The 12,468-nt window shown below is 40.4% G+C and overlaps 1 protein-coding gene across 2 annotated transcripts in view; it reads left to right on the top strand.

Moving 5' to 3' along the window:
- The window catches only part of nkain2 (sodium/potassium transporting ATPase interacting 2), a gene marked incomplete at its 3' end in the record, with an annotated part of 107,134 nt that overhangs the window by 75,742 nt on the left and 18,924 nt on the right, over nucleotides 1–12,468 (top strand). For both annotated transcript variants that reach the window (XM_082504830.1, XM_082504831.1), the window contains exon 5: nucleotides 8,191–8,251. In XM_082504830.1, the coding sequence (XP_082360956.1) occupies nucleotides 8,191–8,251 (61 nt within the window). The remainder of the gene's footprint in view (nucleotides 1–8,190; nucleotides 8,252–12,468) is intronic.

Genomic DNA, 12,468 nt, shown 5'->3' on the forward strand with positions numbered 1-12,468 from the left:
ACTGACGTAGAGCATAAGGCTTCTCCGGGGAGAACTGGAGCGTGCTCAGTGAAATGTAGGCCTTCAATCCCAGACGATAGCACAGTGGGGAAATGCACGAGCGTTACTTCTTTAATTACGTTTTTTTTCCCCCTCAGCGCTATTGTACATCCTAATAGCACAAACAAAGTGATAATTATATTAAACAACATTATCTAAGAGGCTGTCTGCTGGCTCCGTGGTCTAAAGTGCATGCCTGCAAGTAATTTCAGTGATTAGCATAACTTCATCTAAAGTGGAGATACTAATCAGTGAAATCACCTACTGTTGTTTTTTGTTTTCTTTCTCTGATTGGGAGGAATGGCTGCATATAGCCTGGTCCCCACACACAGCTGAGTAACCCTGTCTCTGAGACATAATCGACTGATGAAAATTACCATTAGCTATGTCGGCTTGTTTGCATGTTACAACTCTGCACAGAGAATATGCTTAAATCAGGAGCACTTAAAACCAGGGAATTGATTTTATCTTTATTCTTCACTTTGAGAAAGAGACTGGGCATTTATTATTATTATGATGGACTAAAACACTGTTTTGTTAACCGTGTCCAACATGTAATAAATAAATACACTAACTGAATTGGCATTTATGAGTAATGTAATAAATGACACAGAAAACCAGATTTAAAAAAGTTATTTATCCTGTTTATTTATTAGACAATTTAGAGCAGGGATGTCAAACATGTTTTAGAATTTGGGCCACATACAGCCCCAGTTTGAGTTCAAGTGGGGTGGACGAGTGAAACTCCCCTTTCTGTCATTGTAAAGAAGTTTAACTCTTTACTCTTTAACTAGACATTTAGTCCTCACATATCTTCATTTAAGAAAAAAATTGAACAATTTCAACAGTATGTCTCAATTTTTTCATAATAAATAAATGCTACTGCAGTAAATGAAAGAAATTTGTCAGCCCAAGTCTTTGGGGGTAAATTGTAGTGAATAAATATGTGAAATTACAGGAAAAAATCTGGTAACTAATTGCTGAGACTGTCCTGTAATTATAAAAAAGAAAGTTTATCTGTGGACCCACTGTAAATTATGAAAAAATTTCTATAGCACAAGACAAGAACTTTTCTCTCACTGAATTGTTTATTGGTTACCTAATTACACAGCATTATCATTCCCGACGCGTAACATGCCGACGATTTGTCACAACCCTAGGCGTCACATAGTAACGCGAAAGGTACCCTTCCGCATCCTTATGAAACGCTCTCGGTTTTCAGTTGAATCAAATAGAAAGCTGCTCACAGCGGTAAGACACACTTAGAGCAGAAGCTCTAAGCCGTCTATTCCAGCCCTAATCCTAACCTTAACCATCACCTTAACCCTATCACATAGTGTATTCCAAAGTAATTCAGGATCTGAAAGTGAACAGATTTAACGTACATAATGCTTTGTTAGGTTGATTGTAAAACGCATGTATAGATTTATTCCAACCCGTTCTCATGCCTATCGACAATTTGTCACAGTCGTCTGTATGTTACGCGTTGGGATGAGAACGTGTTGCTAATTACTTTGGTTTAGTGTGAATGATCATGGTTGAGGTCTTTATCAGTAGGCAAAGCTGTACAACCTGTACAAACCTGTATAACCTGTATAAATAATGTTAAAAGTCTAAAATTCATGCCCGCCTTCACATTGTTCAAAGCCATTCAGTGGGTTGGACTGGAGCTTTTCCTGGGCTGATTCTGGCCCCCGCACCTTATGTTTGATACCCCTGATTTAGAGAGCTCACTGCTGCCAGACCAGTATGTCTACTGAATATCAGATTGGTACAGCACTGCTTTTAGGTTAACACTGCGCAATATCAACAGTCAGTTAAATATTTTGTGCTCCCAATAGTTCCAGAGTGCTGCGCTTGGCAGGTCCATGGCATGGTACCCAAAAAAGCTCTGTGAAAATGGACTGTAACTAGTAGTTTCAGTATGATCTATCAGACAGCTGTAGAGTTTTTCTCAGCCTTCATCTTGTGAAAGTAATCCTTTGAATTACAGGTTATTTTAGTATTTAGTATTTATTTATTTATTGTCATTGTCAAGAACAATGAAATTGCGTTTGGGGCTTCCATACTTTAAGGTGGAAATTATGTGACATTGTCAGTGGGATCAAACACAATGACATGTTAGGGTCAAGCTGCATTCACGGGTCGTGCTGCACGTTTCTTATAAGAACAACAAACTATAATCCTAAAAAACATATTGGAAATTGTGAAAACATAATGCAGAAATAGAAACAGAGTTACTAGAGCCAAATACCAGTAGGAAATCTGGCAAATAATGTGAATGTGAAAATTAGATGGTTTCTAAAAACTAAGAAAAGACCTTGTTGCTATCCATGCACCGTGTTGTGCATGAAATTTTTTAGAAGTTTCTCGTGTGACATCATGCACGGATTGTTCCAGAGTCAGCCTGTTTGCTTGGAACCGAATTTACTTGATCCTACATTGTCACCATGATGTCACCCTGCTGTAGTGGCAGCACAAAGTCCCATGACCGACAGAAATAATACCAAAATGGCAGCTTGTCCAGGGAGTAAACGGTGAGTGTAGAATCACAGTTGGTGGTTACGTGTCTGTTTGTCTTTTTAGGTGCCTTGCCGAATAGTATTGGCGAACATGGTCCTCCAGGATGCCCCGTCTCTCACACAGTGCAGCAGCTCATTTGCTTTCTTCATCCAGTCTTTCATTCCGTCATCATTATATTGCATTCCTGCTCTTATCATAATGTGTCCAAAGAATCCTCCTTGTTTCAACGTGGTCTTCTGACACAGTGTTCTTTTGGTCTTGTATGTATGATATTGTCATCCTTCTCCTGATGAACCACATCTCTGTTTTCTTGATGGTGTCTCTTTTTTTTGGTTTTTGTTTTGTTTAAAACAAATTAAGTATTAATTAAAGCTGTAAATTTTCACTCCTTCTCTTGGTGACAAAATATAATACGCCGCACCCTCGCCACACCCTCAACTCCCCCAGCATTTGTTTAAGTTTTAGAGGACATCATCAGCACGTAAATAGATTTAATCCAATGGATGCGACATCTTCGTCACATTTATCTTCAGTACAATTCCACAGACAGCTGTAATGGATTTGCTCATTGGAGATGAATTCATTTCTCATCAAAGAGCAATACATCCACAACACAAGGCAAGATTAGCAGACAAATAGACAACAGCTCTATCGTTAAGATTCAGAATGAACACTGTGAATGTTATGAGAATAAAGCAACAGTGAATGGGAGGGGTAATTGGTGGTGGTGGTCGTGTATTAACCTGCGGATCTACTCAGCTGGTTTAAGATCTACTTAAAAAGCACTGTGCTTCATGCAAAATGTTAACTCCTCTTCATTTCTGGTGTAGAACTGACTGCGTCACTGGGAAACTGACTTATGCATGCACGTCCATGGCATCTGTCCTTGCTTTTCTAACAGGTCTCATCCCGTGATGGTATCAGTGAATTATTGCTCTCAGGCCATGCAGAACGTAGAGTTTCCATCCTTACCGAACACCAGCTGCTTGACATTCAACTAATTTCTCCCTGCGCTCCGTTCAAAACTTCCAGGTGTTATCAGAATCACTGCTAAGGGAACATTTGGAGCATCATGATTGTAGAAAAGTATGATGATTCACTTATCTTCCTTTTGTCTAATGGGATTTCTTTGCCTGCGTAGCACACAGCGGCAATGAAAGTGATTTTAGCAATGTGGCAATGTTCCTGAGGATTTTGGCCTGTTGAAAGAAAAACAAAGACCTGGTAAAAGTTCAGATATCCTGACAATGCACTGCCACTGACATTTACTTTTCCTTTGGCGCCACTAGAGGTTGATATTTGTGGTTTTCCATATCATTTCTCACCCCAGCTCACAGAACCTCTCATATAGCTGTAGACTCTTAGTGCAAGATTTATTAAGCAAGAGCCCGGAAAAAGTGCAGATGGAAGTTGAAAGTTCTTTGGGTGATCCACTACCATCTATGATCACAGATGGAGCTAGTTTATTCAAGTGATAACAACCAAAATCTAGCAGGAGTTTCTCCAATTAGCAGATTGTAAAGCAGACAGACCAACTAATAACACTTGCACAGCTTGCTACTTATAATCTGACAGACACAGCTAAGTGTTTGCTTAGGTTTTTGCTTATGAACAGCATGAATAGAATGGTGGACAAAATCCTCCATCAGGGGTGTTTTGACTCCTTCTCTGGCTAATTTCTGACATCTCAAATTTCAGGATTTATACGTAGAAAAGCGGCTTCACTGCAAACAATTTAGCCATTTAAAAGGAACAGAGATATGCAGATATGGCTCTAAACATTTGAGCTACGAGCTGCTCTTAAACTGTTATTATGCACTTGTACTTATAACCACTACCAGGATGATGTCAATAGAAAATTAGGTAAGACATGATTTTTTTTTCTGTATCAAATAATGGTGCAATTAGCTGGAAATTGCCAACTGCAAGCCTTGATATTCATGTTGTATGACTTTTCTTTCTCTTCTTTCCATAAAAGAGGAACTCATGAATGGGAATCTACAAATACATGTGGAGCTCACTGCACGTCTTTATTAAATATCATTAGTAAATCTTACATCCTATTATTTTGTACTTTGGGTTTATTTGCAGATTAGTAGTATTGACAACTTCACACTTAACAATCACACCTGTGGGTAGCTGAGTCCAGGCCTTGCCAGATAATGGCATTTACCATCGCAACACCCCATTTCATTCTTACTTCATTTAATAAATTAATTGAATCATTGTTAACATGGACTAATCTGTTATAAATGCCAAATGGGAGCCGTAAAACAAATACACCAAGAAGAAGAGTTGAGATTGAAAACATGCACGTGCATGTGTATCAGCCACTCACAGACACTGTGAAACTAGGAGGTGTAACTGCAGTGCAGGAAGGCCACTTTGCCATCGTTATCATTGCAAACATTTGTTCAGAACACTCTGTTCAAGCTCTGAAGGGGAGAAATGTTGCAGTCAACTACATCGAAGCGGGAAGAACATGCATATCTCACAATTTATCACCCATACCATTACTTTTCTCTACCTTGGAATAATGCAACTAGGTTTTACGGACTTACTGTTGCATAACTAACTACATTTGCAGTGTTTACCATGGCAACAGGCATTCGATAAACGGTATGTTTAAGAAATGGGACAAACTCCTGCCTCCTGGGATTGCATGCGCCCTTGTGCTCATAAAACCTAATAAGAATAAAGGGCTTCTGCTCTGAGTGAGGTGCACGGTGCTGTGCGGCGAAATGGTGAGCTTGTACAAGTTATTGCTTGTCAGGCTGATCAGGGGCAGGGATCCTGTCTGAGTTGATGCTGAAGTGGTGCTTTTTCCATTTCCACTCGTCACACTGAACATCGCTCAGTAACTAGGAAACCTAAATCCACAGACAAAATGAAAAAAAGGAGCCAGAGTCTGTCTGAGAAACCTGGGGGTATAGCTCACTAAAAGGCAGAAAGCATGTACTGTGGAGAAGCTAAAACACCGTATTTCTTTCTTTTTACAATCCCCGATAAAAAAAAAAGTTGATTTTAGAGAGGCCTAGTTTCTGAGAAGTAAAGATGGGCAAGGTTTTACCAATCTGCAAAAAAATTGTGTCTTTCAATTGTTGAACACTTTCAGAATAATGTTCTTAGTGGATCGCGGGTGCTGAACTGGTCGGCCTGCGATCCACTAAGCCCAGCAACTACTCTTATCAGTTCCCAGATGGTTACAGACTGTCAAAAAGAGGTGATGCTACAAACTGCTAAACATGGCCCTGTCCCAATGTTTTGGAGACATGTTTAAAATGACCTCTTTTTTTCCTTAAAATGATACATTTTCACAGCTCAAACATTTGATGTGATTTCTATTCTTGTTTGTGAATAACATAGGTGTTTATGAGAGTTGCAAATCATGCCATTCAGTTTTTATTTATACACACACCTGTTTTGTAATTGTCTGTGAGTTGTATCTTACACTGACAATGTGTTTCTAGTTGGTTGCTATTGGCACTTTTTAATCAAAATCTTAGTCAAAACTAAAAATGTGGTTTGGAAGTGTTTGGCCCTGCAAAACCTAAAATAACAAATATGCTATTTTCCAGGGTTCATGAGCAGGAAAGTCCAAATATAACTGCAGGGATCAAACATAGACACACCCAGAACTCCAGCAATAAACAAGATAAGGAACACACATGCTTACAGCCCCATAGCTAATATTGGTGAACCCCAGCTATCTTATTTGGATTTCTTGACTCCAGGACGAGATATAATCAGACTTATTGTAAACAGGATATTATGTTTATATGCAGCAAACACCAAAAACGGAATACTTGAGTTTCACGAATATTAACAGGATATTGATGTGCAGAGAAACGTACTCCGTCACAGCTGATCAGAATGTTCCCTATCGCGGGGCGGGCATGGCTCTCCGCTCCCTGTTCAGTCGCGCTAACACAACTGCACCCAAAAGTCATTTTCAGAGCCAATGAGCCTGCAGAAGAAGACAGAACAAGCTCCCGATCATTGGTGGAAAACTCCCTAAACTCTTCATAGTCTTTTAAGCAACATTTTGACTTTGCAATGCAAAAAGTCTGCTTCAAGTGAATACTAATATAAAAATCATTTCAAGCTGGATTGGCGGCAGACAGGAGACGCAGCCTGAGGTCGAGGTCATCCTAATCTTTGAAATGATGCTGTCAGTAGTACCGACAGCTGCGATGTTGTAGGACGTAAACTTATCAGCATCTTTGACCAGTGGATATTTCTCATGGCATATCTGCTGCACAAAGCACATTTGTTTTCTCATCAGTTTTGATCCCCCCGCTGATACCGGCAGCAGTTTCCTCCTCCTGTATGTGGCTTAGCTTTAAGTAAATTCATCTACCGCGCAGCGAAACACTGTATTCCTGACTCATTTCCTTGTGTGAGGCAGAGGAGAGAGCGAGTACAAGGTGGAAGGAAATGGGATGTATAATGGCAAGAGAAAAAGGAAGAGAAGCTGGAAGGAATAGTCAGTGTGAGAAACGGAGGGGAGCTTTGGGAGCTGAACATTATTTAGAGTAAATGAGGTCAGGACCTTGAGATATACACTGAATCTCAAATGTAGCTCCTCACATTTGCAGCTAGCTGAGTGTTTATGCGCTTGTGTGTGTGTGTGTGTGTGTGTGTGTGTGTTGGCATCCGTCCATGTAGTCAATAGAATACCAACCAGGTCAATGTCATTTTCCCAACACTTAAAGCCATATTTCAGCAATAAGTCCTCTTTATTCAGGGTAATAGGTTAAATTAATGCCTCATACAAACACACGTGTATACCTATTTTTCCTCCCATCCCACGTTTTATCTCTTCCCTCCATCCTCTTCTCCTCCTCTGTCATCGCGGGGTAATAAGGTCACTAAAATCCTGACCTTACATCGACTGCACCTTCCTGCATCTTTGCTCCAATCGGCCACCTCCTATCGGTCTCCTAGGAAACAGACAGCCAATGGGAAAGCAGATCAGATAGCAAAAGGTGTTTTGCTGGTGTGGATTGCTGTACCACAGTCTAAACATAACCCACACAGATACACACATGTTTAATGTAAGCTTCTCCCTGTAACAATCACAGCACAGAGCTGCAGCATCCTTTTTTGATTGTTTGGCCCTCATTATTTCCAGGTATGTGAATGGCTTCAAACGGACATGACATGATGAGATGGAAGACTGTGAGGTTCACCTCTGGTTGTACGCTTACAAAGCCCTGCCCCACAGCGGTGGTGTAAGGTTTTCATTCTGATGATAATCACAAATGTAGCATTATCTGCCTTGACTTTGTAAGCTAGAGTTATTGCTTGTGACCGAGGCAATAGACGGCACATGTTTACCCACAGCATGTGCATTAAAACAGTGTCTGTGGAGCTCTAAAACCATGAAAATTTGGGATAACCTTGTGGTTGTCATTGAAAATATGTTTTTGCACACACACACACACAGCGCTCTATTTTGGAGCAAAATACCACAGTGCTGTTCCGCTCCACTTCCACCAACACCTGTTTTCTCTGTCTGTTCCAACTATTTGTTCACCCTCACATGTTTTCCGCTTTCTCTCTGTGTTGCACAAAAGAGTAATGTTCCTCTGTTTTTTGTCTTTTTTCCTTTGTCTTTGTCTCTAGTTGGTGGGGTTTATCTACGCCTGTTACGTGGTCAAGCTTATTTCTGAAGAGGAGGATAGCTGTAAGTACACAGTCACACACCTGCAGTCACATGGTCATACACGAAAAATACCTTGAAAGCAAAATTATGTTTTTGTTTTTTGAAACTTACATAATCCTCTATTTAAATGAGTACTTTCATCTCTTTTAAGTGTGTGCGAGGAATAAATGATTACATATGGGGAGTTACATTGAGATCCACAAACAAAAGTTATAATTGATTCACATAAAAATATGCGACTTCTGAAATATCAATCTTTTCAACATTCATTAAATACCTGCAGAATCGCATCTGCGGGATCCATATGAGTAGAGGGAGTTGCAAGTATTTACACGAGTTGCACAGCAGCTGTGACTTTATTAAATATTTCAAACTATTAATTATCTCTAACATGGAGACAGGATTAGTGAGATTCTACCATCAGATTTAATTCTCTGCTTCAGACAGGTGAGCTGTCTCACTCAGAGTTTATAAACACCAGTCGTACCATTTGTCACAAAGCACACATCCTCAGGTTTGAGCACTGAGCCACATTCCAACTCCTGAGGTATTTTTAGTTTACTGTTTGTAAAATTCATAAATCTTCACAAAACAGAAGTAAAACAAAGTCCACGATACAAAACAATAAAATACAGGCAGCACAGTGAAAAACACCGTGAAACAGGCAGGTATGGAAACAGAATGACATGACGAGGTTTAATTGAAAGACAGGGAAATGCCACAGGAACACACTGAAGGTTACGGAGTTGAGTGGAAACAGCTGGGGAACAAGAAACAGGTGAAACTAATCAAAGATAATGAGACAGGAAGTAGACTAACCTAGAATTGAGAAACAGAAGTCAGGAGAGTATCAAAATGAAAAAAGAAAGTGATTATACACAGAGACTAAACCCTAAGACACACTTGACACAGAAGTATATAAGGAAAAGGGCTAGAAAAATAACAAGTATACAGAATAGCCTCAAGCCAAAAAACAAATGTAAATACATGGGATCTGAAACAAAGTACTTAAGGCTACAAATACAAAGGAGCATGACAATCAAAAAAAAAAAGAAAAAAAAGAAAAAAAATATATATATATATATATACACACAAATAAATCATCAAAGAATTGAATGTCAGCAGATACTCAAAACTCTGGGTCTACAACCAATGACGTTGTGTGTGTGTGTGTGTGTGTGTGTGTGTGTATATATATATATATATATATATATATATATATATATATATATATATATATATATATATATATATATATGGGGTGCAACGATACACAAAATTCATGGTTCGGTTCGGTTCGATACTTTGGTGTCACGGTTCGATATTTTTTCGATACAAAAAAATGTTCATGCATTTTTAATTTGTCATTTATTCAAATTATAAATATATATTTTAACTCAAAAGTACAGTTTTTAAATTTAACCCTAACCCTTGTGCTGTTTTTTATTTTGACAGCGAATGCGCACCTGCGGACCACTTATGTGCAGCCCTGGTTATTTAGCTCGTCATATCGCAGCCACAGAAATTCTTTTGTCCATGAAACCATAAAGCTGCACTTTCTTTTTGCCTTATAGTCTGATTTGTCATAACTTCTCCGTTTTGTGGTAAGCTTTTCTTTGGCTGTCACTTCTTCACCCTGACCTCTCTTATTTGGCTCAGCAGAACTGAAATGCTTTTACACACGCACTCACATAAGCTCAGCGATTCTCTGCGCGATCAACCTCTCACATGTTTAAGCTTGCTGCGGGAGATTCCACTTGTCATGTTTGCATAGTAAGCTAACGATTAATAAGACGATGTCAGAGGAATTGGTGAACAAATTATCATCACTCACAGATCAGTGCTGTCGCTCTCTATACACAGTTCGCACGATTGCAAAGTGAAAGCAAAAAAACGAGCGCAAATTCAAACGCGACTTCAATATGTCACATATTGACAGTGGCTCACCGATGCCAATGACATAATTACCCAGCTACATTTCTGAAAGAATGCAAAAGCATTGACATATATTTTTCCTACAATAGCCCGACGGGCAGGGTAGAGATAGATTTTGGTAGCCCGACTGAAAAAATCGCTAGCACCGGGACGTCGGGCTAGCGATATTGCAAGCCCTGTATCTGATTGAGGAATCACTCATCTTTGGAAAAGAGAGTTTATTACAGAGAAATGGCTCTTTCCAAAATAAAAGCTATACTATCCGCTTCTTCTGGGCTATATTCTCAGCAGCATAAGGAGAATCATGTGCTAACAGCTGTCTAAATGACTCGGCTAAAGTTAGTAGCATGCTTGCTTTTTTGTGTCTGCTTCCACTTGTCTTTGCACTAGGATGATGTCGGCGTAAATGTGCAGTCATATTCGTCGTGTTCCCACTAGTGCTTTCAGGTTAATCTCGTTGAAATGACCTTAACGCCACAACACGGCAAATCTCCGTTAACGAGCTACCGCCGATCGCCCCGTGCATGGGGCTAGACGGCCAACACGTTAACGAGCTAACTGCGCTAACACACTAGTTCCCACCCATGTAATTGAGCATTGCATGGCACATCCAACATACTGTTTTACTTTAGTGCATGACTCGCTTACCTTCAGGGTCATATGTCACATGAAAACCAAAATAATTCCAAACGCCAGATCTGAATGAGGGTGGGGGAGGTCCATGTTGCAAGGAGAGCTTAACTTCTGTCTCGCTAGCTTGCCCTGCGCTCTTCCTTCTAACTATGCTGTCTGTGTTGAGCGCTCAGTGGATCTGCGCTCAACTACTCCGCCTAGGCTGCACTGTCGAGCCTAGGCGGAGTAGTCGAACGCAGATTCACTGAGCGCTCAACACAGACAGCATCGTCAGAAGGAAAGTTGATAAAATAAATTAAAAATGTTGTATTGTTCGATACATATGCGTACCGAACCGAAAGCACTGTATCAAACGGTTCAATATCGATACGAATATCGTTGCACCCCTAATATATATCTATATATCTATATATCTATATATATATATATATATATATACATATATTTACACACACACACACACACACACACACACACACATATATATATATATATATATATATATACATATATATATATATATATATACATATATTTACACACACACACACACACACACACACACACACACACACACACACACACATATACTAGGGGTGCAACGATACTCGTATCGATATTGAACCGTTTGATACAGTGCTTTCGGTTCGGTACGCATATGTATCGAACAATACAAAATTTGTAATTTATTTTATCAACTTTCCTTCTGACGATGCTGTCTGTGTTGAGCGCTCAGTGAATCTGCGTTTGACTACTCCGCCTAGGCTGCACTGTCTAGCGCAGATCCACTGAGCGCTCAACACAGACAGCATCATCAGAAGGAAGAGCGCAGGGCAAGCTAGCGAGACAGAAGTTAAGCTCTCCTTATAACATGGCAAATTGAACCTCCCCCACTCTCATTCAGATCTGGCGTTTGGAATTATTTTGGTTTTCATGTGACATATGACCCTGAAGGTAAGCGTGTCATGGACTAAAGTAAAACAGTATGTTGGATGTGCCACGCAATGCTCAATTACATGGGTGGGAACTAGTGTGTTGGCCGTCTAGCCCCAGCACAGCGATCAGGGGTAGCTCGTTAACGGAGATTTGCCTTGTTGTGGCGTTAACGTCATTTCAACGAGATTAACGCTGACAGCACTAGTGGGAACACAACGAATATGACTGCACATTTACACCGACATCATCCTAGTGCAAAGACAAGTGGAAGCAGACAAAAACAACAAGCATGCATGCTACAAACTTTACCCGAGTCATTTAGACAGCCGTTAGCACATGATTCTCCTTATGGGGACCTGATATGTTTAATATTGTGGCGAGGCGGTATCGTTTGGTCTTGCTTCCCGTGAGCTAGCCAGGGAGCACAGACGTTTATTGACATCTGCAGAAGAACACTGCCGCTAGCTAACTGCTCCCGGAAGGACACACCGTCGCAGCGAAAGGGCATCACCCGTCTCTATGGCAACATAAACAAAACATAACTGTACAAACAGAATCCCGAACAGCCCTGACCCACTACATAGCCCCCACCTAAGGGGTCAGTCGTCCCCGACGACCCCATTACCCGACACAAAGTCCTGCAAATGTCCAGGTGCCTTCTTTTGGCGCACCGGCCGGTCACGACCGGCGGGGGAAAAGTCACTCGGGTCAGAACATGGGGTTCCATCATCATC

Source organism: Aulonocara stuartgranti, assembly GCF_965226115.1.
Source record: "Aulonocara stuartgranti genome assembly, chromosome: 15".
NCBI classification, from domain to species: Eukaryota; Metazoa; Chordata; class Actinopteri; order Cichliformes; family Cichlidae; genus Aulonocara; species Aulonocara stuartgranti.